The sequence below is a fragment of the Camelus dromedarius genome, chromosome 23, assembly GCF_036321535.1.
Source record: "Camelus dromedarius isolate mCamDro1 chromosome 23, mCamDro1.pat, whole genome shotgun sequence".
Taxonomy (NCBI): Eukaryota; Metazoa; Chordata; class Mammalia; order Artiodactyla; family Camelidae; genus Camelus; species Camelus dromedarius.
The window spans coordinates 20,005,835-20,030,707 of record NC_087458.1 but is presented as its reverse complement, the minus strand read 5'-3'; the positions used below and the strand labels follow the sequence as shown (position 1 = coordinate 20,030,707).

General features: G+C 36.5%; 1 protein-coding gene across 3 annotated transcripts in view; it reads right to left on the bottom strand.

Annotated features, from left to right (window-relative positions):
* Positions 1–312: 312 nt before the first annotated feature.
* Positions 313–24,873, bottom strand: part of KLHL20 (kelch like family member 20) — a 36,799-nt gene continuing 12,238 nt past the window's right edge. For 2 of the 3 annotated variants that reach the window (XM_064477996.1, XM_064477997.1), the window contains exons 3-13: positions 23,578–24,151; positions 16,262–16,420; positions 15,660–15,754; positions 13,261–13,376; positions 12,553–12,597; positions 10,183–10,366; positions 8,212–8,355; positions 6,830–6,963; positions 5,722–5,930; positions 4,101–4,207; positions 313–1,860 (exon numbers count right to left, since the gene is read on the bottom strand). In XM_064477996.1, coding sequence (XP_064334066.1) covers positions 1,776–1,860; positions 4,101–4,207; positions 5,722–5,930; positions 6,830–6,963; positions 8,212–8,355; positions 10,183–10,366; positions 12,553–12,597; positions 13,261–13,376; positions 15,660–15,754; positions 16,262–16,420; positions 23,578–24,151 — 1,852 coding nt within the window. In that variant the 3' untranslated portion in view covers positions 313–1,775. The remainder of the gene's footprint in view (positions 1,861–4,100; positions 4,208–5,721; positions 5,931–6,829; positions 6,964–8,211; positions 8,356–10,182; positions 10,367–12,552; positions 12,598–13,260; positions 13,377–15,659; positions 15,755–16,261; positions 16,421–23,577; positions 24,152–24,873) is intronic. The other variant, XM_010984540.3, reaches the window with a different exon arrangement.

The following is a 24,873-nucleotide window of genomic DNA, read 5'->3' as shown; positions in this document are numbered from 1 at the left end:
ACTGAGCAGGAGTTTGGGGAATGATTTCAAACGTCGGTTCTATCATTGACTATTTACTCTTAGGCAGGACTCCCTTGGTTTTCAGTCTCAGGGTAGAGAAATAAATGGATTTGAACCAGAGGATTATTAAATCTCCTTCCAGCTCAAAAATTGTATGAATCTAATATAATAAAAATTCATTATTCTAGCTGTCAATCCCTTTATTCCTTCAGGTTGAAATTACTTAAAACATTACATATAGGAAATATAAATGCTATAGAAGCAGAAAGTCTAACTAGCAAAGATACAAGCATAAAAAAGCATTAACCAAAATTTTTTATGGTAAGTACTACCTTTATTTTAAAAAGTTATACATGCTAGAAAAAAGCATAAATGATACATGTAAACAATTATTTACCAAATACTTATTTTCTTTTCCTTGTAGAGGTGCAAATGATCTTTAAATGTAAACACAAAAGTTGCCAAACATTTTTGTAGTGGGTAGGGGGGAGGTTATTCCTTTTGGTTGTGGTTAAAGTCTTATTCAAAGGTTTCCTGCAAAATACATTGAAAAAACCTGGTCTGTGAACACAGTAACAAAACAAACTTTAACCTCTGAAATCTATCATTTTTTTTTCCTTAAAAATCATTAACTTTTTACCAGAAAGTGCAATTTGAGAGTAGTAGTAACAGTGGCTTTATAGAATGAGGATAATGGTATCTAGTTTTATAAAAGAACCAAGATATTATTAATAAAATGCCTCTATTGAAATTATTCTCATTAGCATACTATTACATGGACCGAAGAATTCATTCCCTTGGAGGCTGTGATTACAGGTGAGCCTCAGCTTCAGCAGGCCTGAGCGTCAAGTGTGAATTGCATATCAGTATTCACTGCTGGGGAGAGGACGTGTCTCCCTGCTGGTCTAGCAATAGGAAATAGAGAAGGAAAGTTGCTTCAGGCAGTAATGTTTTTGAGCAGAAACTCTTGCAGAGTTGCGCATGATTCTACTGGGGGATTCTCAAGACAGTGTAAGAGAACTGTATGCTGTTTTTGTAGAGGCACTGAGCAGAGCTCTAGCTCTAGCAGAAACTGTATGAAAATAAGACTTTAAATACAGCAGAAAACAAGTTCATATGGAAGGAAACAATTTATGAACTTCCACTGATGAAAACTTTAGCATTTGAGTCCTGGTTTGTCGATTTAATATTCCTTTTGAATTGTTCTTGATAAATGAGATGTTTCCTTTGTTTTGTTTTTTAGCTTTTCAAGTCTTCTGGTGCTTGGTACAGAATGATGGCTAACTAAAACACTTTGCACACTTTGTCACTGGTAGTCCCTGTAAGTAATGAAGTCATGTGGATGGAGTGCTTAGAATCAACAACTAGATCATATGTAGCCCTCTTTCCTTATTAGTTCTTCCAAACGTAATCAATAGCTTAAGATTTCACTGTTTGAAATTTTTGTCTTTTTTTTGTTTTTCCTTTTTTTTTTTGGTAGCAGGGAGGCTAAATCAAAAAAAAGAAAAAAGAAAAAAAAGGAAGAAAATAACCAACAACAAAAAATCCATGATAAATTAAAACCAAAAAATAAATATTCTTCAGCACAGAACTGAAAATTATTGTGCAAAGGTGGCATCTTGCAAGTGAAGTACTTTCATTGTATTTGTATTTCCACATGTTGAGGCACCGGCAAAGAATAAAATTTGTTTAGTGTTTTCTAGAGCTATACAAAGCTCCAAAGTCAAAGTTCTCCAGAATACAGAGAAGCATATACACGACTGTCTTCCATATGTTCACCATATATGGGATTCACAATGTGTCATTTTTATAACTCCTACACCACCCCCAAGCCGGCGGTAATTCATCCCACCATATAACCTGCAAAGAAAGAAACACAATCAGATTTCACATGGAAAAAGCTCTGTTTCTTCCATAATGTAGAGGTTAATAAACACATTTCTATGTTTTATATCACAACTAATATTTTTAGGGTCATATGTCTCTTCCAAAGAGTAGGAGCTGGAATTGAGCACTGGCAAGTAGCAGAATTATTTCAGACACTGACTGAAATGCTCTGACTTCTAGGATACTGTTTTAAGAGAGCACCATATCCATTGTTTGCATTATAACTTTGTAACTCTATTCATAGACTGACTACTAACAATTATACAGAATCACATTTTCTATATTTTTGTATCTAATTTTGACCCTGGCTATAATTTCCCACATTTTCCCTTTGCCTAATTATTAATTTTTATCCTTTTGTTTTGTATGTACTCTTAGAAGCCTTCTCAAACCATTTATGGAACAAAACTGGACATGATTAAATAAAGTCATCATCTAGTTTGTGACATGTGAACAGGATCATCTTCAAAATTAACGATTTCCATGGAAAAGAATATAAGATCCTCTGTCAGCTGTAAGGTGTGATTTTAAATTGGCTTTAAATCTGGACTATGTAACTACAAAAATTTAGATAGTAATCTCTCAACAGATGATCCTTAAGAATTTCAAGAATATGACTTAGTCAAATATTATGAACATATATTAGTAATAGTTACTAAGAAACAAGTCCGTACATAGGATCATAGCCATTAATTGGCAGAAATAAATTTGGCTGTGTTCCCAAATTATGCTTACCCAAATTCCTACTGAAAATAGAAGGCTGTATATGGAAGGACACATTCCACAAGTGAAAGGCTCCTAGTCATGGAAACTGCCATTCTCTCTCCTCCCTCTGTTAGGTTTTGCTAAAATGTTACCTTTTCAGTGAGGCCTTCCTGAGCCACCTTTTAACATGGACACTCCTCCCTGGACTCCCCACCTCTCTGCTCTTCGCCACAGCACTGCCACCTCGTGTGGCACTGTTTATCCCTCATTGTAATGTCAGCTCCAGGAGGCCAGGGGATTTTGCTTTGTTCACTTTTGTATCCCTAGGGTCTAGAACACTCAGTAATATCTTTACTTTATGAACAAGGTTGTGAAAATGTGATGCAGAAGCAAAATGTGCTATAGGGTCATTAGTTTGCCTTTAGTATTGGTGACCGCTGAGCCATACAGAGCACAAGAAACATACAGAATCCAAAGAATGTCATTTTGATATCTATCAAAGTTGTGGCTTTCTCAGAGATGAAGACTATAAAAAGAACCCAGGAAATTCATTAGCTGAATCTTCTCTAGACCAATGGAAAAAAAAAAATCTGGGTGGGTAGTTACAGGCTCAAAATTGGAAAATGTATACTTAGAATGCAGTGGGAATGGACTATGGGACTGCCCCTTTTGGAACAGTGACTATAAAACAGAGAAAAATGAAAAAAACTTTCAGAATGTTTGTCTGCTGCCTCAGATGTCCTGTCCAGACTGGTATCTGTGGTTAATGTACAGCCTCAGCCACTGCAATGGTTGCCCTAGACTTGTTTAGGCAAATAAGCTGAACTTACTGAGAAAGGAACCTATAAATGCTTGGAAGGTAAAACTGTTTTCTTAGAAAGCTAGTATTTAGAATAGATATTAGTTAGCACAGGTGTAAGGTCCCTCAAACCCATGGTGTAAATATTTTATATTAATTTTGAGAATTAATTATATAGTTGACATTTTTAAGTTCTTCTAGTGTTTAAGAGAATGGCATATTAGAGCATCTATCAGATTAGTTTGTGAATCAAGTATAAAATGTGTGATTAAGCAAAGATTTAGACTGAAGATTTTAAGTTGAAAAGTTTAAGAGAATTTTGCTAAATTTGTAAAAGTTTTTGAATATTTAAAATACATGCAAGAGTCACCTGATTTATGTGTATTTACAAGAACTAAAGTACTTAGGGATGATATGTTAGACAATGAAGGATTTAAAAGCAAAGTAAAGAATTTTTTTTTATGTTTTTGCTATTTCTAATTATAAAACTGGACAGTTACCAAAGAGAAGAATTTTGTAAGATGCCAGACACTTTAGAGCAATGAAGTCAAAATAAACCATCAAATATGGTAACTCTGAACCTTTTTCAAAGTACTCCAAGAAGTAGTTCCATGTACTGACCATCCTGAATTTGACGGTCACAGACTGTCTCCAGCCCATGACTTTCTAGGCAGCAGTGAGGTGATGTGCAACATAGCTTAAAGGTTACCTCCATGTATTGGCATCAGGATCAAAAACTTCAATGGTCTTCAAGTATGTTGTGCCGTCAAAACCTCCCACAGCCATTAGCTGTCCATTCACTACTGCTAGGCCAACCTACGGGACCAAAACACAGTGGCTGCTGAAGAAACTAGAGAATCACTAGGAAAATTTAGACAGTTTCTAGATAAATCTCTTTAATAAAAGATAATTCTTTATGGCCTTACATGCTGGTTTATTTGAACACAGGGGAAAAGTAATCACAAAAATCTAATTATGGGAGCTACACTGCTCTCAGTTCTTTAGGTATTTGCCTGTTACTATGTTATTCAGGCCCTCCAGAAAGCCACACCAGCCCGTGTTGTAGCCTCACCTCCTAATGCACTCTGTGCAGCAGTAATACTGGATTGCTAGACCAAACAGAAAATACCAAACATTTTTTAATACCTCCATACTTTTGTACTTGTTGTTCCCTGGCTGGTGTTTTCCTTCCCTCTTCTAGAAAACCTTATTCTTCATTCATGGTCTAGCTTACCTGTGACTTACTCTGGTAAGTGTCTTCACAGTTCCAAAAGCATTAAGCATAACTCGCCCATGTTCTCCTACAATGCACATGCCAATAGTGTACAATTTGTTTTCTCTAGTAAGCTGTAAACACTTCAATTTCTTCCACTAAACTGGGGGCTTCTTGAGGAGCAGAATCAAGTCATAGTAATTTTTGCTTTCGCAGCACACAGTAAGCACTTAATAAATATTTGCTAAATGTGTGAAAATACAATCAACACAATGTAGCTGTGAAAACAACAGGAATGTGACAGACAAGCTGTTCGTTCCCAGTAGAAAAGAACCTCAGGCATGTGAATGCTTTGACTTGCTGATGCCTACTGGCGGTGGTCCCTGATCTGCGCAAACCAGAATTCACTCCCTTTTATCCTCAGACTATGGAGTCTTTGGCTGAAGCTGGGTTCTCCCACCTGTTATCCTATGTTGATGGGCTCCTGATAGGATCAGTGGGTTATGGGTTACTTTTCACTCTGAGCCAAATGTCCCAGGACGCATAAATTCTATACTCTGCCCAGGAAGTTTCCTGTAGTTATGGGTCAGTCGTGGTCTAGAACATGACATAGGGCAGCCTGATCTGGCCTATACAATAGATGGCATAGACTCAAACCAGTTTGGGGAGTTTGGTGGTGGAGCCAGATGTGTCTCTGCCTAAACATTTGTACTGGTGTGCCAACTACCTAGAAACATCAGGTAGGAACACTTAGCTCTAACAGATATGGCTGGATGCATGTATCTATGAGATACCAATGAGTACGAATGAGGTTAGGTAACGAAGTAGATAAGACAGGGAGAGGCTTTTCAGAGGAGGAACTGATTACAAGATAAATCATAAAAAGTCATTCTCTAATTAAAGATGTGATTGGATATAGGATATTTAACTACTTGAGGTAACAGTAATTAAGAGAAATTAACTTTTTTTCCCAGTACAAAAGTAGCAGGGGTTGTTTTACCTACACAGTGCATCTCCTTACTGTCCCAATGTTTTGTACTTTACGGGTCAGAGTCTCCTTGTGCTCATCCCTCCCTTGGTGCTTGTTTCGCCAAGTCTTCAGCAGCTGGGCACTTACCCCACTACGGCGGGACGTCATAGCAACCACCGGAGACCACTGGTTGGTCCTGGGGTTGTACCTCTCAGCACTGCTGAGCTCTGTGGTGTCATCTCTGCCCCCCACGGCATAGATCATGTCCTGATACACTGCACAGCCTAGGTGTTTCCTCCGGGTTCCCATTGGGGCTATGGTGTGCCATCTGTTTTCCTGAGGATTGTAGCGCTCCACTGCAGGGAAAAGAAAAGCCAGTGAGTGACCGTTCAATCATTCCCTCTCACCTCTAGTTTTCTTCATAGCCACTTTGCTTTGTGATAACATATATTTTCAATAAGCTATCTGATTTTTGCTTCAGAGGACTTATCTACCTTTGGACAATACCACTATACTCTTCATCAGGGACTGGCTTCTTTTAGGAATGGTTGCTGGAAAGGGCACGTGTTGGAGTCGAGGTACCTGGTTCTAGTTCTGGCTACATGACTCATTAGCTGGGCCACTCATGGCCTCACTCTCCTTATCTTTAAATGAAAGGATCAGACCATATGATCTGTCAGCACCATTCCTTACTAATAGTTTATTGTCATAATCAGACAACCTCGGTATTCCTGTACTCTACTGCCTATATTCCTACTGTGTTCTGAGCCACTGGAAAGAAGATGTGTAACAATGAATCTGATATGAGTGTCACAATGACAATATTCTCAGGCAAAAATATCCATTATTTCTAAATAGAAACAACTAACACATAATCCAGTTTATAGCTACAAGTTTTTATTTATTTTTAGATTATAATATAGAGGGGGTTTTTTGGTTTGTTTTTGAGGAGATATGGTTGGGGGGAGAAAAATAATCATATTAAGAAAATAATTTAAAAAATGCATTATAAATTCCCAGCAACTTGCAGAGCAAAGGGAGAAAAAAGAGAAAGAAATACTTTGGGACTATACTAGCAGACTACGGCTGCAGAAGGAGCTGGGGAAGAGCTGAGAGGTGTACTCCCCTAAAGTGGGAAATCATTTTTCTTAATTAATTATAAGATAACCTGGACTTTTTATAATTTCATAGAGGAACTCTCCTAAGGAAAACATGCTGCTTTGGGGGAACCAGACTGACATTGGAAGGGACTAACCTGTGTTGAGTGGAGATGTCCCATCAGAGCCACCCACAGCATATAGGAACCCTCCTAACACAGCCACGGCCACGCCTAGTCTTCTGGTACTCATAGAAGCCACTCGAGTCCACTTGTTCTCCTTTGGATCATACCTGCAGGGAGAGTAACCAAAGACTGCATGCTTTTTTTTTTTTTTTTTTAATTAAGTGACGCCTTTTCTGTAAGGTATGAAATCATGCTAAACATATGCTAGATACATAGACTTGTTATGGTCAGATGCACAGTGAGAATCTAACATGTTTTACTTAGTTATTAAGAAAAAAAAGTCTTCAATGTTTAAAAAAAAAAGAAATAAAAAAAAGTCTTAGAACTTGTGCCTTAGTTATTAAGCTATTTTCTATACTCTGACTTAAGACGCTGGGGCTAGAACTCTGAACACTGCATTTTTCCTCTGCCAAGGCGAGATTATAAATTTATGCTGTTGCTGCTATTATCTTCCCAGAATCCTCTTGCATAGAGTTTTATTCTCTCCCTCTTTTCTTTTAATGGAGGTTCTGGGGACTGAACCCAGGACCTTGTGCATGCTAAGCATGCACTCTACCACTGAGCTATTCCTCCTCCCTCCACTCCCCCAACCAGCCGCATAAAATTTTGAAAGTGAGGAAGTAAGTTTCTTGATAGACAGATAAAAGGGAACTGGCATTGCCTTTAAGAGTTACCTGCAACTTTATCTCTATTTAAGAGAGTTAAGTGCTTCAGCTTAAATATGGTAACCTAACTAGTAAATGCTATTTCAAAAATTCATTTCTTTTTAAGAAGTGATAATGAAGTATAGTGTGTTCTTGCCAGTAATCATAGCACATAAGACTCCAAAATCTAATCTCTAAGATAGAAAACTAATGGGGCAAGAAATTAAGAACAAAATCTATTTCACCAAAATTAACTGATTTATAAATCCCACCAAGATTTCCCTAAGTTCACTTCAAGAACCGATAAGAATCCATATACAAAATACTTTGGAGTCTTTATAAGATGTGCTAGACAAAGTATTATTACTTTAATCATTTTTCTGGAGGAAGTCTCGGCAAAGTCATTCCAAGTACTGGGGAAAAAAATCAGAACATATTTTAGACATGGTATGCTTGATATCATATATAAAATATAATTTAAAATATGATCCCAATGCTTCAATGTTAGGCTCAATCAGTGTAACACATAATTTAAAAAACCTGGTTACATTGGTCATCTTCCTAGGCTTTAAGGTTAACTGGAAACTATTTCCTTAAAGCTCATGGGAAATCTACTAAATAGTGAATCCCCTTGTGCCCTTGAATTGTTTCTTTTAAAGAGCCCTCTGTATTCGTGTAAATAAAAAAATTTGAAAATGACAAAAAAATCACCTCTCAACAATGTTGAGGCAAGACACACCATCCTGGCCACCCACAGCATAGAGAAAGCCTCCAAGCACCGCCACACCAACACTTGTCCTGCAGGTGCTTGTAGGAGCCACGTCACTGCTCCATTGGTTTGTTTTGGGGTCATACCTGCAAAGAACACGTCAGGAACAGAGTTTATATTACACAAAGAAAGTCTGGTTATGTTTACATATTCAATGAGATATAATACCAACATAGTCTTTCTCTAAATATTACCTGATTAATAACATGAAACTCTAATTTATGTTTTTATTTTTTGAAATTGTTTTACTTAAACAAGTTATATATGAATATATTTTCTTAAAAAATTTTTTTCCAGGATGTTATAGATAAAGCTAAAGTTCCCTTTGAGTTCCACCCAATTTCTGGTCTCTTCCCATTTTGATTTGGTGTATATCCTTCAAGGCTTTTCAGTAAAATACTTTTAAATAGATATCTATCCACATATATATTTCTTTATATTTTAAGCATGCTTTCTTTGCATAAATAATGCCATACATTAGGCATTGCTTCTTCACTCAAATACTTTTTTAAAAATTTTTTTGGTGGGGGGCAATAGGTTTGTTTGTTTGTTTAGAGGAGGTACTGGGGATTGAACCCAGGACCTCTTGCATGCTAAGCATGTGCTCTTACACTGAGCTATTCCCTCCCCCTCACTCAACATATTTCTGAGATCTGTTCATGATAATAGATATAGCTCTAGATTTTTCCTTTGAACTACTTCATTATAGTGCATGTGTCATATATTATTTAAATCATATTCTTATTGATATTATCCTTAAGTTGTTTCTGACATTTTGTTATTAAAAACAATGATTACCCTTATATATTTCTCCTTGTGCAAATGGATGATGAGAAGCAGAATCATGAGGCATAGGGTATATTCATTTTTAATTTTAAAAACTACTATCAAATTGCTCTTTTTGTATCTTTATCCATTTTGTTTTTAATTTCATTAATTTTTTTTCCATTTAATTTCTTTCTTTCTATTTTCTTTGCTTTTTTCCCCATCTTTCTTATTTTCAAATGAATGCAGATAAGTTATAATATATATGTTTGCCTGTGACTACTACTTTAGTTACATTCCACACATTTTGCTACATATGGTCTCAACTGTTACTAAGTTGTAAATATTTAATCATTTCCACTTTTATTTATTTAACTCATCAACTTGTTTTTAGTGTGTGTGTGTGTGTGTGTGTGTGTGTGTGTGTGTGTGTGTGTGTGTGTGTGTGTTTTTAAACTTCTATGGAGTTGATCCCTCTGTTTTTTCTTTCTTTTCAGCTACACAATCTATATCTCTAGATCTTGATATACTTCAGGGCTTCATGTTTGGGAAGTGTCAAGAATTACTGTAAATCAACACAGCTGAATGAAAAAGGGTGTGTGAGAGCAAGAAGCTAGAAGTCATTAAAAAATCAATTACTGTAGGTTTCCAGTGTGCCAGGCTTTGTGACAGATATGGGAAAAGACATTTCAACAAACAATTATAGTCAATGTGGTAGGTACAAGTCTGTTCAAAATATTTATGAAAGATCAGAGGAAGAAGTAACTAACTTATTTTTACAGTGCCAGGGAAGGCTTTATATAGAAAGTAACATTTGAATCTTGAAGTGATATTCCTATTCTGGGGGAAGAAGGAACAGTATGCAGGCAAAGAGGCATGAAAGAGGATAGCATGTCCAAGGGACTAGAAGCAGTTTGGAGGGTCTGCACTAGCATGTTTAGGGAACAGTGGTGTGCCAGGTGAGAAAGACTGGGAAAACAGGCAGAGGTCGGATCATAAAGGACTTGTACGTCACACTAAGTGGTCTAGGCTGCCAACTAGTGCCGCAGACACGATATAAAGCAACAAGCCACATCTGCTTCTACTTAACATCTCAAACAAAACAAGATGAATGGTAGAGAGAAAGATGTCCAGTTGTCCTTACTTACCTTTCAACACTGTTGAGATAAGAGGACCCGTCATGGCCCCCCACTGCATATAAGAGGTCGTCAAGCACACTGACCCCGACTCCACATCGCCTTTTGCTCATTGAAGCTACCATTCGCCACTCGTTGGTCTGTGGATCGTATCGTTCAACACTGGAAATGGCATCTCCACTGCACCAGCCACCAACTGGGGAAGTAACAGAAACGGTCAGGAGAATACCTGTCCTAAAGTATAGAATGTATCACTCACTGCTAATCTTTAAATTGTGACCTAATTCTTTGACTTACCAAATGCCTCTGGAAGCAGGTTAAAAACATGTTATGATTTTTACTTACTCCACTGGGATTGCTGTATCTTCAGTTTTCTAAGTAAGTTAGTATTAGGTCATTTCACAGAGGAGGGCAAGGACACCAAATCAGGTTGGGAGGGAATGTGGCATTTAATGGAGACAACATTGCATTTAGTTAGAAAACTAGGACTTGACTGTTGCCTCTACTAAGCTATGTAACCTTGGGGAAATCCTGCAAACTACCTTATTTATTAAGAAAAAACAATTTAAAAGTGACATTTAAGATCAGAAGACATTTTGAAGAAATCACATTTTTCATAAGGAATACTCAGAACAACAGGTTCAAACTGAGCTCCATAAAGGCTCTGAGTGCTCCCTGAAAAAAATGTAATTGTAGCAGATAAATTTAGTTTGTTATTCTTTAAAACCATTTCTATTTTAATCTAAAATAAGAGCTAGATTCTGGAGCTTAGAAAGTGAAGACTAAGGATATCGTAACCTCAAAACATTTGCAAACTAATGGCTTCTAGGGGGTCTCCTGAGCCAGACTAAAATGGGAATCAAGTTTCTAACCTTCTAGACGGATCTGAAAACTCAATTCCTTGTTTCAAATCTCAATGTGCTGCATACATTTTATTTTATTGTGGTTTCATTTAAATTAGGATATTCAATGAATACTAAATCACAGTAAGTTTTGTACATATTAATTTCCTTAACTTTGAATTCTGTTCTGGATGTATGCCAGGAGTTTCAGTACCAGAGAAACATCTTCCAAAATAAAGTTTGCCTGCAAATCTGACAGTTATAAGCACTTGAGACAAATCAAATAGCCTAATCATTAACCCTCAGGCACAGTCTTATAAAGGAAGCCACTAAGTTCAGCTTTTTATTGGATTACATGGCTCCAAATCAATTTAATATCACTTCATAAACTGTTCTTCCATACTAAAAAAGAAAAAAATAGGCCATTAGGAAATCAAATTTAAATCTTTCCTGTGAACTGGGGAAACAAGAAAAGGAAGGGGTTGTTCAATTCCACTGCCTCATGGCAATTTTCTGTGCATTATGATTTCCAAGGCAGCAGGTGTTGGCATTACTGGGACAGAATTATCTAAGTTATTATTATAAGCAGAGTATACTGTACTTAGCGAAATAAGGTGTACACACAGTTTTTGCTGCGGGAACTCTCAATTTGTGTTAAAATGGTGTACTTAAGGAAAAATACTGCTAAAAGAGGGACATACAGTTTTATATGTGTGAGATGTTAACTCTAAAAAGAATTACTTCAAAGGCAGATTGGTCAAAAAGTGTTACCTTAAAATAGGCAACTTTCATAAAGTATCTGGAATAAGGATCACTGAGCTGTGAACACACACAAAAAATCCCAAACAAAATAGAAATACAGAATTGAGAAGCATCAAGAAGCCTAATGGAAAACAAGAGTACAAGCCGGAAGACATCAGTGGGAGTAAAGTGCTCCCGAGTGAAAAACTACTGCTGTTATAAGCTGGCTCTGAGGCTTCCAGGATGAAGAAAGGAAGACTCATTTCACCAAATAAGTGAGAACTGGTAATTTGGCATTTCAGATAATGAAAACAAAATTGCAATAAACAAAGCAAAATGAGAATTAAGTTTTAAGTAGAGACAGATGTGTCAAGATCTAAAATAATGTCAGTGGAACAGTATCACTCAAGAATGGGGTTCAGATCTGGACAGCACAAAAAGACTGCGAAAGCAGGGAAAACCAAAACCAGTTGTAAAGGAAAAGACCTAATAGCTTTTCTCTACAAGTGAAAATGAAAACTTTAGTGTAAAAGAGGTGACAGATGATTTAACTTTTCTTCTTTATGTATTTCTGTGCTAATATTTCTATACTGCATGTGTATTCACTTCTATAATCAGAAAAACAAAAAGTGTTATTTAAAAATAGGTTATCTTTCATATACAAAGTGACATTAGTAATCCATTATTGCTTTCTAATTTTCTTTTTCCATTAACCATGATGGGTCCTCCACATGAGGACTTAGCAAGAAGATGAGAAGATGGCAGTCTTTGAAGAAGGAGGAAGCGGGCCCTCACCCACCGAAATCTTCTGGCACCTTGATCTTGGACTTCCCAGCCTCCTGAACTGTGAGAAATAAATTTGTTGTTTATAAGCCATCCAGTCTATGGCTTTCTGTTGTAGCAGCCTGAAGGGACTAAGGTAGACCTAGTGAGAAGTTTTACCAAATAGAAAGTTGTCATTCAAGTGACTAAGGGAACTGAATTTACATGGACAGAAGTGAAACATCTGAGATTCAAAGTTCTCAGAGATGCAGGGGCAGAGAGTGGGAGCAAAATGACATAGCAGGCTGTCTTGGGCTGATAGCTAGCTCAGCAGAGCTAGGACAGAGTGGAACTGTCTAACGTAAGATAATGTTTTTTGACAGTTTTGTGTAATTATGAGGTGACGTGCACGTTGGAATATAAATTAATGCATATGATCCATTTAAAAAAATTTTTATTAGTCCTCATGCATGCTAAGCACGTGCGCTACCACAGAGCTATACTTCCCCCATATGATTCATTTTAACAAAACGTCCACTGCATGACATTATTAGATTTATATAAAAATACAGCATTCTTTTGGAGAGAACCTGTGTTGGATCATGAGTTAAGAGTCAAGATACACAATAGGTTATTATGTATTTCTTATGACAGTGGACATCCCAACTGTCCAAAGGACTATTCAAATGACAGTTCCTCATGTGGGGAAATACTCAGTTTAGTCACAGTATATTAAGATCCAAACCTGCAAAGAGTACTTCTCCACATCGGATAGGTTTCCGTGGTCTTGTCCTTGGTCCTTGCATTAGTGGTCGTTCTTGAGGCAACAGGAGATAGTTTTTAGCCTCATCTACCAAATCTCTGTGGAAAAAATTCTGCCTTTATTCCAAATGTTTAAACAATATTGTTAGTTGAATCCCAATATGGTTTAGGTAAATGTGTCAGATGGCAAGGCGAGCAAGCATAAATCAAACCAAACCATGAATACCAGCCAACATGAGAAAGGTCACAAACAGAGCGATGACGGCAGTGACACCATGAGTTGTAAAGTGATTGGTGTTTCCATCATCACTTCATATCTTAGTGCAAATTTAGTCTAAAACTCAACATGTTTGAGGCTAATAATAACTTATGGGAAACTAAAAGTTACAATTTAATTACCAGCCTGCATAGTTACTGCTTTCTAAAGAATGTTATTAGATTCTGCAGGACACTGGCAAAGGAGCACAACAGCCATGGCACTAGATATTCGCTGGATTAATTTAAGTAGTAAAATAGGTAAAAAATTGGATTGCTGAAATGAAACTACTGTCATTTAATATTAATTTGCCATCTGGTATTGTATGAATGGTTTACTCTCAACAAGTCTATTGAGGATGAACATAGTTTTTTTTTTTCCCTGTTAACGTGCTTTATGAAAAGAACATAGTAATTACATTTGTTCAAACTATTTATGTACTTATTTCACTTGAGTCCTTTGAGTGATTTAGTGTTCGACAAGTGCAAATTCAGGCTGTTGCTCTGTTCGTTCTCAGCTCTGAAAGTGTTTCCTAAACTATGCTACATTTTCCTTTCTCTAGTTATTTTATGTTACAACGAGTAATTTATTCCTGCTGCACCAGTCCCAGGCATGACCCAAAAATGTACTTCCAGTACATGGCTTTGGTAAGGCCCCTTCTGAGTTTATTTATGCTAAAAACAAAAACAAACAAACCCCCCCCCAAAAAACCCAAGCTGATGACCAATAACCTTCCCTAGCCTCCTCAGCTGAAAATAAAGACTGTGATCTCCTAATAGCTATTTTTACATCAAGTTATTCGGGGGTTCCTAGAAAGAGTGCTCTAGAGTTGACTTAGCGGCTAGCATAGAACTAACAGTAACCACAGAACAAGGGCTTTATACACGTTACCTCCAGTGACCGCCGCCACAGCCTAGGGAACAGGCATCGTCACTATCCCTGTTTTAGGGATGAAAGCACTGTACCAGAGAAAGGGTCAAGTAATCTGACTAAGGCCACACAGCTGGTAAATAATAGGGCAGGATATCAGGGAGGGGCTTCTTTTAAAAGTGACTTTGAAAGTATCTTTACTTTCTGTGTTGGAATCAGTATAATCTGACTTACACTTTATAGGGGAAGAGCACCTCTGTTATTGTTTCTTCAGATTTCAGCATCCGTATGTGGTTTCCTTTCTGCTGTTATAAATATTTGGGGGACTTAATTGGCATTTGTCTTTTAAGATAAACATCTAAAACCCCCTCTAACATCTCCTGTTAAAGGAACCGGCTTCAGATCCTGGAGGAAATGGGAATGACTGTATACGCCCTCCATCTGTTCTAGGGATTCCTGACTCTAGAATCAGTCTCTTCAGTCACTGAGAGCCAAAGGCTGGTGTAGTTTAAGAAGTCTGAGTAGTGACTTGCTCTTTGGAGCTCTTATATATGGAACATGCTGGGGGAAAATGGTTAAAAACACCACATGGTTTCAGATTTGAACCTAAATCTTAAAAATCTGTCAAACTGGGATAAATAGTTTATTAAATTTTGTATATATTACAGAGAGAGCCCAATAAAAAAGTCATTCTGTTAGTTTGCTTTGTAAACGCATTTAGAGTTTCTTCCAATCAAAACAATATTATAAAACTGCTTCATGAAGCTCTAGTGGAAATCTTTCCCACAGCTCCTTCAGGAGTGGGGTAGACCTTTAACTCTGTCCAGTCTCAGAGAGCAAGGCTGGTCCTATCCCCGAACTAGGCACACGGGATGGAATGAAAAAGTGCTCCTGACATACTTTTTGATAGAATCAACAGCACTATTTAACTTATTTCAAGAAAACATGTACTGGCATAGAACTGCCTCTTCAAGTTCAACCCTGCATTAAAATCTTAGAAATCTACCTCTTTATTGCCACTTCCACACCAGTAAACACCATACATTAAAAAAAAACTAATGGAATGGAATACTGGAAGTTCAGTCCTCTCTTCTTCCATCTCCTTGTGACCCTACTAGCCCAGGAGAAAAACCTATTAAATACTGCCTTGATCTCAGCACTAAAAAAAACAATATTTGGGAACAATATAAAAAAGGAAACTAGGAGGAAACAGGCATGTTTGGCTGTTGATTTTTTCCACCCAGGGCCACTCATACCTGCATTCTTCATCACTTTTGATGAGGGGGTCAGAGCCTACAGTGCCCACCAGGAACTTGGGACTCAGCAAAGGCAGACGAACATGCTGCAGCACCTGTGAGACAGCAAACATGATTAAAGGCACACACTCCCATCTACAAGATATTTAAGAGGATACATAACCTATGCTCCCCTATTATATTCCCAATTGTTCTGAGATCTAATTGAATTAATGAATTGATCTAACTAATAAAAAATGAAGGTGGGAAGGCATAAATACTAAACTAAATTAAAATTTATTCTAACCACCAATTCAGTAATTAGAATAATCAGAAAATTGAAAGCACACTAACATCACTTTAGAATGCTACTTTATGCTTTCCACAATATGTTGTAAATTCTTCTATAATTAATTTCTATGATTGGACTCTCATTAGCAATCCAGAAGAATATCCTATTAAGTTGCTAAGGACTATAGTCATAATAAGAACATTAAACATTTCATTAAGTGACCACTTATGATCCACTTAAGGACAGTGATAATTGTTTCTTTTTTGCAAGTCAAATACATATTATTTCATGCAACAAAAAGCAGTTACTTCGAGAAGCATTTCCATCATACCTGGGGTAATTGAGGACGTCTTTCTTGAATACTGTATTTCACCCAGGCCATCACTGCATTGAACACCTGTTCTTCACTGCGAACGTTTAGTTCATCACTAGATATTATATCAATGAGTTGATTGGCTGGAAGCAACATGAACTCTTCACTTTCCATCACCTGTTCGAAGTTAGGTCAGAACAAAAGAAAAAACCCCTGTGATCAGATTTGACTCACTGTTTCAATATTTTTCTTCAGGGTTGTAGGGAAAAGCTCTATTCCACGATGGAGCTGAAGTTCAACATAGTACCAGAGGACAAGAAAAGTATAAAAAGAAAGCAAGGACAGGTGGAGCACAGAGGACTATCAGGACCATGAAGCTACCTTGTACAACACTACAATGGGGGGTATGTTATTACACATTGGTCAAAACTCATAGAGTGTACAATACCAAGGGTGAACCCTAATGTAAATCATGGATTCTGGGTGATAACATGTCAATGTAAATTCATTAGTTGCAACAAATGTACTTTTCTGGTACAGGATGTTTACGTTGAGAGAGGTTATATGTGTGGAGACAGGGTATAGGGGAATGGCACTTTCTGCTCAGTTTTGCTGTGAACCTAAAACTGTTCTAAAAAAGGAAGTTTATTAACTTTTTTAAAAAGGAAACAAAGGAGAAAACAGAGGACAATTTAAATTTAGGAAAAATAATAATTTATGATTCACGTAATTTAAGAAAAGCGATACTTTTTTCCCAAAATGAAGTATCAAAGTAAAAACTTATATTCAAAATACACTAATTGTATCAAATTATAACTCCAGAAATATAAGAGGCACATTAAAAAAATCAGGAAAAGCTTTCAGAAGAAGATTAGTTGCTGAAAGGGCAATGTCTTGGGCAGAAACACCAAGGGGCCAGTTTGAAAAAAGAATGAGGGTGTCAGCAATTCTACAAGCAAGAATTAATACAATGACAAGCGAGTCAGACCTATGAAAACCTCTGAGGACCAAACCACTCTGATATATTCATATGTGTGTGTGTGTGTGTGTGTAAAACTCCAAACACACCAATAACCTTTCTTTACCCAAATCTTAGGGCATCATCACAATGCAGATGAAATGGCAGCAAAGATAGTCCCTTCTTGTGCAGTCCAGCCACAAATTCCAAAATCTCATAAATCTTGTCATCAGTATGTAAAGTGAAAAGGACAGTGCAATGCAGAGGAGGGCAACAAGTCACCGCCGCACTCTGTGGGGTTTGTCCTCTCATTCAGAAGATTGTGCTACATGTGACGTCTATTAGTGCAGGAAAGTGAGCTCTTAAGAGTTCAAACTCCCACCGTGCAACCTCTGATGCAGAAGATGTACCCTCTCAGGTCAGGGTTATTTTTCATGCTCATCGAAAAGTCAGAATATTTAGCAGGATGCAAGATAAGCCACAACAATGTAAATATCTGATTAAGATTTTTTTCCCTAACTGCAAATCTCAAAATAAAACAGTTAAGGGCCATAAAGTCAGCTGTACTTACAGCAGAAAATACCAGTGAGCATTTCAATTTTTATGGCACAAGTCTTTGTATCTTCTGACTGAGAGACTTTTTGGGATTCAGGAAACTGAATACGAAACTTTTAAATTTGAGGTGAGGTTGCTTGGCCAGGTCGCTTAGCAGTTAGAATGGCTGCATTGTACTCTCTGTGGCAGGGTTGTCAGAGTTAGCAAAGAAAAATACACAGCATTCTTATGCTAAGAACCATTTGTTGTTCATCTGAAACAAACTTAACTGGGCACCCTGTGTTTTATCCGGCAGCCCTATACCGGGGGTTATAAAGTCAACAGCCAAATTGAGGGCCTAGCTCCGAGTGAAGTGTGCTGGCCTTCACGGCACGCGGAACAGCAGCCATGGCTGTACCTTACTCTCCTCTTCGCTTCTTGACACTCTGATTTCTTGACTTAGGTACAAGTATGGTACGTCTATCTTTGTGCAGTGCCGTAACATTGTCTTTGGATCTTGTCAGAGTATACATTTTTCCCTCCAATTTACTGATTATCAACCAAATATTACATAAATAGCGAGGATCACCAAGTTTAAAGTTTATGAATTAACAAGGAACTTACTGGAAACCTTAGATGCCGAGAAGACACAGACATCTGTGTGAGCAAGTATTTTCTGGCATTAAGAGCAAAGAGTAAAAATAATATTTTTAATGAACAAATTCTGGTTAAAATATCACTTCTCCTTTTTGTATCAACAAGAGAAAAATATTAATGATCTACCAGTAGGGCAAATCTAGCACTGAAGTCTGTCCTTGAACCAAACAACCAGGTTAAGAAAATAATGCTTTAAAATACCTGCTTTTAAAATAAGAGTTTGCAGGAGATCTAAATTTTAAGTCCCACACTATTATGGTAATGAGCTTACTTTTTTATTTCTTCAGATAAATATAGATGCAATTTGAAGAATGAATAAAGCTGAAAACAACAATGAATAAGGAAGGTATTCTAGATTTGTTGTAAGAGAAGTGAATGGTGAACTCAGTGCTGTTGAGTTGAAAGAAAAATTTTAAATTTATGTTTATGGGCAAGAGGAACGCTGTATGAATTAAACTAGGCTTAATAAAGCAGAAGGAAATTAGAGATTTGTTAAAAAATAATTTAAATGAGTCACAAGTGCTAAGCCCCAAATGTTGGCTTTTTTTTGCATCTATACAGAACCATTCTAGTCTGTGAACAAGGGTGAGGTTTCATCATGGGATTTCATTATATGTCAGGTTCACTTCGGAGGCAGGGTTAGAACTGCTGGGGATTCTAAACCTTCTCTATTGTTGTGAATAATCTTTAGATATGTGTACCTACCTTAGATCTAAAACACAAGCTACAGTTAAAGTGGAAAATTTTTAAAAATCAACTTTATTTATTTATTTTAAATGTCTAGTTCAGTAAGTTTTGATAAATGTATATACCCATGTAACCATGACCACAACCAACATGTAGAACATTACCATCATCCCCAAAGGTTCTAAAGCAGAGTTCTTAATCTGGGGTCCAATGACTTTGGCAAATTACTTTGGAATTCTCAGTGATGGCAAATCTTTATTTTTTGGAGAATGGATTTGGTATTTGAAAATAGCGGAACAAAGTTAAAGAAGTTGTGTGAAGAGGATAAATTATTTTGAGTGAGAAATTAAGTGTGACTATAAAATATTGACTCAGTTAATTTTAGTGAGGTATAAACTCCATTTAGTTGTGGTGTATTCCTTTTTTTGTATTTTATTGGAAATCAATTTACTAACATTTTGTTAAGGATTTTCCCATTTAAATCCATGAGAGATACTGATCTGTAGTTTTAGTGTCTGTGGTTTTGATATCAGGGTGATTTTTATCCTTATTCGGCAGCCTCCTTCACCTTTTTCTGAGTTTGTGTAGAATTACTATTCTTTCTTTCTTAAAAGTTTGACAGAATTCACCACCTGGGACTGGCATTTTCTCTGAGGGAAGGTTTTTAAATTATGAATTCTTCCCTTATTGTCCTTTTTAATGTTTGAGGGATTTATAGTGATGTCATCTCTTTTATTTCTGATTCTGGTAATTTGGGTGTTCTCTTCTTTTTTCCTCAGTATAGCTAGAGGTTCATCAATTTTTTTTTTTCAAAGTACCATTGATTTTTGCTCTAACCTTTGCTCTTTTCTACCTCCTACTTACCTTGGGTTTAATTTAAAAAGACTATAAAGCAACAAAGTAATAAATGGCAACAAAGTAATCAATAATAAATAAATGATAAGTAAGTAAGGAATAAAGGACTCTAACCCACTAATTAGAATAAGATTCTATGAGGACATAATGCCAGTCAATCAGAACAAGGACAATTCTTCATTATGGCAGAATGTAGATAGAAAAATGGGAGTTTGGATTAGATTAATATTTTTATCAACTTCCTGAATTTGATACCTGAGCTGTGGTAAAAAAAAAAATTCTATGTAATAGAATATTCTTGGTCTTAGAAAATACACATTGAAGTGTTCAGGAGTAAAGGAAAATGATGTATGCAATATACTCTCAAATTGTTCACAGAAAAATACATAATAAGGAGTGGCAAAATGTTAACAACTGGTGAATCTGGGTAAAGGGTAAATGAAGGTTTTTTCTTTTTTCTACAACTTCTTATAAATTTGAATTTTTTCTTTAAAAAAATTTTTTTTCAAATAAAGTTTAAAAATTATTTTTCCAATCTAACAGGTCAAAAAAATGTTGTTTTGATGTATGTTTCCTTAATTATGTATACGGGTGAGTATCCTTTCATATGTTTATTTTACATTTGAATATCTTTTTTACACACTGCTTCTTCATATCCTTTGCCTATTTTTCTACTATATTTTTAATGGTTTTTCTCATGGAATTCGTATGAGTCTTGTAGGAATTAAGTGTTTTTTCTGTCATGTATGCTTCAAATAGTTTTCTGAGTTTGATATTACTTAGTTTATGGTGTTTTGGTTGTTACTGTTGTTATACACAACTTTTAATTTTTATGCAATCAAATTTATCAACTTTCTTTATGGCTTCTGGGTTATATCCTGCTTAGAAAGGCCATTTTTACCCCCAGCATACTAATGTTTCCTTCTTGAACTTTTAGAATTTTTTAGGTTTAATTTATTTATCCATTGATAATCCCATTTGTTTAAATTTATTTTTTCCCTCAAATCACCAGTTTTCCTAATGACATACATTAAACAATTTGATTTTCCTCCACTGACTTAAAAAATCTACTTCTGGACTTTTCTGAGCTCCACTGATCTGTTCTTTCTTTAGTTCCAAACTGTTTATTCTTTTTAAATACTTCTTAAGGCCAATGATTCTAACATTAATTTTCAGGAACTTCCTGGCTGTTCTAGCACAAGTAGTTAACTCTCGGTATCTGAGGAGGACTGGACCCCAAGGATACCAAAATTGATGGCTGCTCAAGGCTCTTATATAAAATGGCATAGTATTTGCATATAACCTATGCACATCCTCCCATATACTTTAAATCATCTCTAGATTACTTACAATACCTAATACAATGTAAATGCTCTGTAAATAGTTGCTGGCACTCAACAAATTCGAGTGTTACCTTTGGGAACTTTCTCGAATTTTTTTTTTCTTTTTTGATCCATGGTTGTTTAAATCTGCGAATGGAGAAGCAGTGAATATGGAAGGCCAACTGTATTTATTTATTTATTTATTTATTTATTTATTTATTTATTTCCTCCTTTTTAAAACAATCCCTTCCTTTGCATTTCATGGCCCCCACATTGCTGGTTTTCCTCTTCTCTCTACTCTAATTATTCCCAGTTTCCTTTGCCAGTTGCTTTTTCACTCATCATCCTTCAATACTGGAAAAATTTTTAGGGCTTTTCTTTTCTGTCTTCCTACTAACTGACCTCAGTGGCATTGATTTTTTTTAACCTTGCTCATGGTGCTTTTTAGTTTAAAAAAAGTTTTAAATTTGTATACAATAAAATTTATCCATATTTTCTCTTAGGGTTCTATCCCACCTAAAAAAAAAATGAAGCCATAGCTTAATTATTATGCCTTAATTACTATGTTGATGACTCCTAAATTTTAATCTCAGTCTAACCCCTTTTCTAAGATACAGACTCATATAACAGTGACCTGCTCGGTATCTCTACTTAGATATCTCACAGGCATCTCAAACCAAATATACCTAAAATGGAACCCATGAGATAACCTCCTCAAACTGTTCCCCTCTCCATTACATCTGTAGTACAGGTGCCCAGAAATGGGACTGCTGAGGCAAAAAGCGTGAGCAGAAAGTGTGTAATTTTCATAGATGCTGCCAAATTCCCTTTCAGAGGGGTTGTAGCAATTTATACTTACACTAGCAATGTAGCTATTTCTCCATAGGGTGTGTAGTAAAACTTCTGGATATTTGTAATCAGATACATTACAAATTTGAAATCTGATAGATTAAAAAAATAGTACTTTGGTGTAGTTTTAATTCATGTTTCAGTTATTATGAACAAGCTTGAGCAGATTTTCATGTTTAGGGCAATCAGGATTTCTTGTAGACTGCCCATTTTTCTGTCAGGTCACTGACCAACAGGAGCTCTTGGGGTACTAAGGAAGTATCATCTGACATGAGTTGCAAATATTTCCCCCCAGTTCGTCTTTGATTTTTGTCTTGTTATTGTTTTGTTTCACCATGAGTAAATTTTTAATTTTTACATAGCCAAATCTATCAATATTTTCTTCTATGCTTCCTTAGTAAATTAGAAAGGCCCTCTTCGCTTCACACAAAGGAATTGCTTCATGTCATCTTCTACTATTTCATGGTTTCCCTCTGTACTTTTAAATCTCTGATCCACTGGAGGTTATCCTGGTGGACAGAAGAGTGATATTAAAGTATAAAATGGACCACATCTTTACTTTGCTTAAAACCCTTTAATGGTTGTCTATTGGTCTTAAGATTAAATTTCAAATTCTTAACATGGTCTATTAACTCCAATGTGATCTGGCTCTGTTCTTTCTGTAAAATCATTATGTAACATTCTCCCCTTTGCTGTCTGGGTATCATTGGGTTTCTTTCAGTTCCTCAAACTTGTTTTGCTTCTTCACGTCTCAGAATTTTGTATGAACTGTCCCAGAACCAAAGTTAAATTTCCATGTAATGCAGTGTTAAATCATCCAGGGCTGCTTCTTTGTAGCATCTATTAACTGTAATTAATTATTTGTGTAATTATGCATTCAATGGCTACTTTCCCTGCTAGATTATAAACTCCACTAGAAAAGACACTAGGCATCTTGTTCACTTCTGTAGCCTCTGTTCCCAAGCACAGTGGCTGAAGCATAATAGCTTTATAAATATGTATTAAATGAATGAACAAATGAAAAATAACAGGCTTAATGAAAAATTCTTTTGATAACAAATAATTTCCTTTTTCTGATTATTAGCTTACCAAATAATCTCTGATCTAAAATTTATTCTTCTGAACAATCCATATAATCAGGAAGGAAATACTTCATGTAAATGACAGATACCAGGAATCCTATAAGATACAGATCTCCTTTGAATTGATAAATTGCATTCTGGCTTATAAATTATCCTTTATGAATATGAGTAGGGAAATCAATCCCTAAACTTTAGTTTTTGCTAACAGAATACGAAACTGTCCTCTAAAATAAAAACGGCTTAGAATTTATAACTTATTTCTCTGATGCAAGTTAGAATCAGCAGTAAATACCTAAGCAGGTATATGTCAGTTAGCAGAATGTGAACTCATAATGTTCTCCTGATAAATACATTGTGAATGCATTCAAACCACCAAGTACTACAACTCACCTCTTGAAAGTTATGTTGAGTGAACTTGTCTGCTATCCTTAGCAACTCACGACACGAATGTGTGTCAGCAAAAGCCCGAATGCCCAGGCAGTTAGAAGGATCCAGCTGTCTCTTTAAGAACTCACAACAGGCTTCCTGTATTTCTGCCAGCTGGAGGAGGCAAGCAGCTGGCAGAAGGGTCTGGACATTGCCCTCTTCCACGGTTATCTGGGAGGTGTACGCAAAGTCTATCAGCAGTTCCATAGCCCTCTCGTCTATGTCTCGGATCACTACTTCGGTCTGACGGCTCTCTGCCAATTCTCCTGTAAACATAGCTCGGAAGTAGGGACTGCAGGCCGACAGAATGACTCGATGGGCATATATCTTCTTAGCGCCCACAACTAGCACCACGTCGCATAGCTCCCGGTGCTTTCTCAGAAGGTTAATCACTTCCAAGGTTTGTCGAGGGTGCTTGTCTGAGATATAGGGCATGCGGGCAGGTTGGGGAACCCCTTCTGGCAGTTTGTTGGGGTCTCCAAGGGTGCAGCGGCTTGTTACATCCATTCCAGTCTCTCCTGGTCGAATATTGGTACACCTACAGGAATGTGGGGGGGGGGAGAAAAGAGAAGATGGCAATATTTTTAAATGCTCATTCCTACATTTCATGTATCATTTCATATATAGAAATTCAGGTGCTAACTAACCAGGTAAATGCCACAAACTTAAATTATTGAGAAATAACTGGAACTAAGGTATTTGGATTTTCATAATCATCACACTGTATCTATCAATGTGCAGGAAAAAAAAGGGAATCTATGGCCCTCGGTTAAGACGGTAATTTTCTTTTAACAAATATTTATTAGTTCTTATAATTTACAAAGCATTTTGCTATGGACTGAGGAAAATTCAAAGGAATGTAAACAGGCATCAGGGAACCTAATTAATTAGAAGGAGAGATACATGAATAGCCAGAAAGAGAGCAACCAGGATAAAGAACATGGTTCAGAAAAGCAAAATCTATAAAGTATTTGTTTATACTGGAACACAGCCCTGACCAGCATAAGCTATCAGGTTACTACAAGAATATATCTTTTTTGTGAAGTAGGAATATTACACTGGGTTTTCCTGAAGCTTAGGGGAAATATACTACACACATGCTTCAGATCGTTGTTTCTGTTTCTAATTCTATACTTACTAAGCAGTCTTCTGATGTATAATTCTTCCAAAGGTATTATATTATTTAAAGGGAGGTAGGTGACTCCAGAGCCCTGATCACTGGATTTTAGGCCAGCCTCATGTGAGCCTCAGAAATTAATC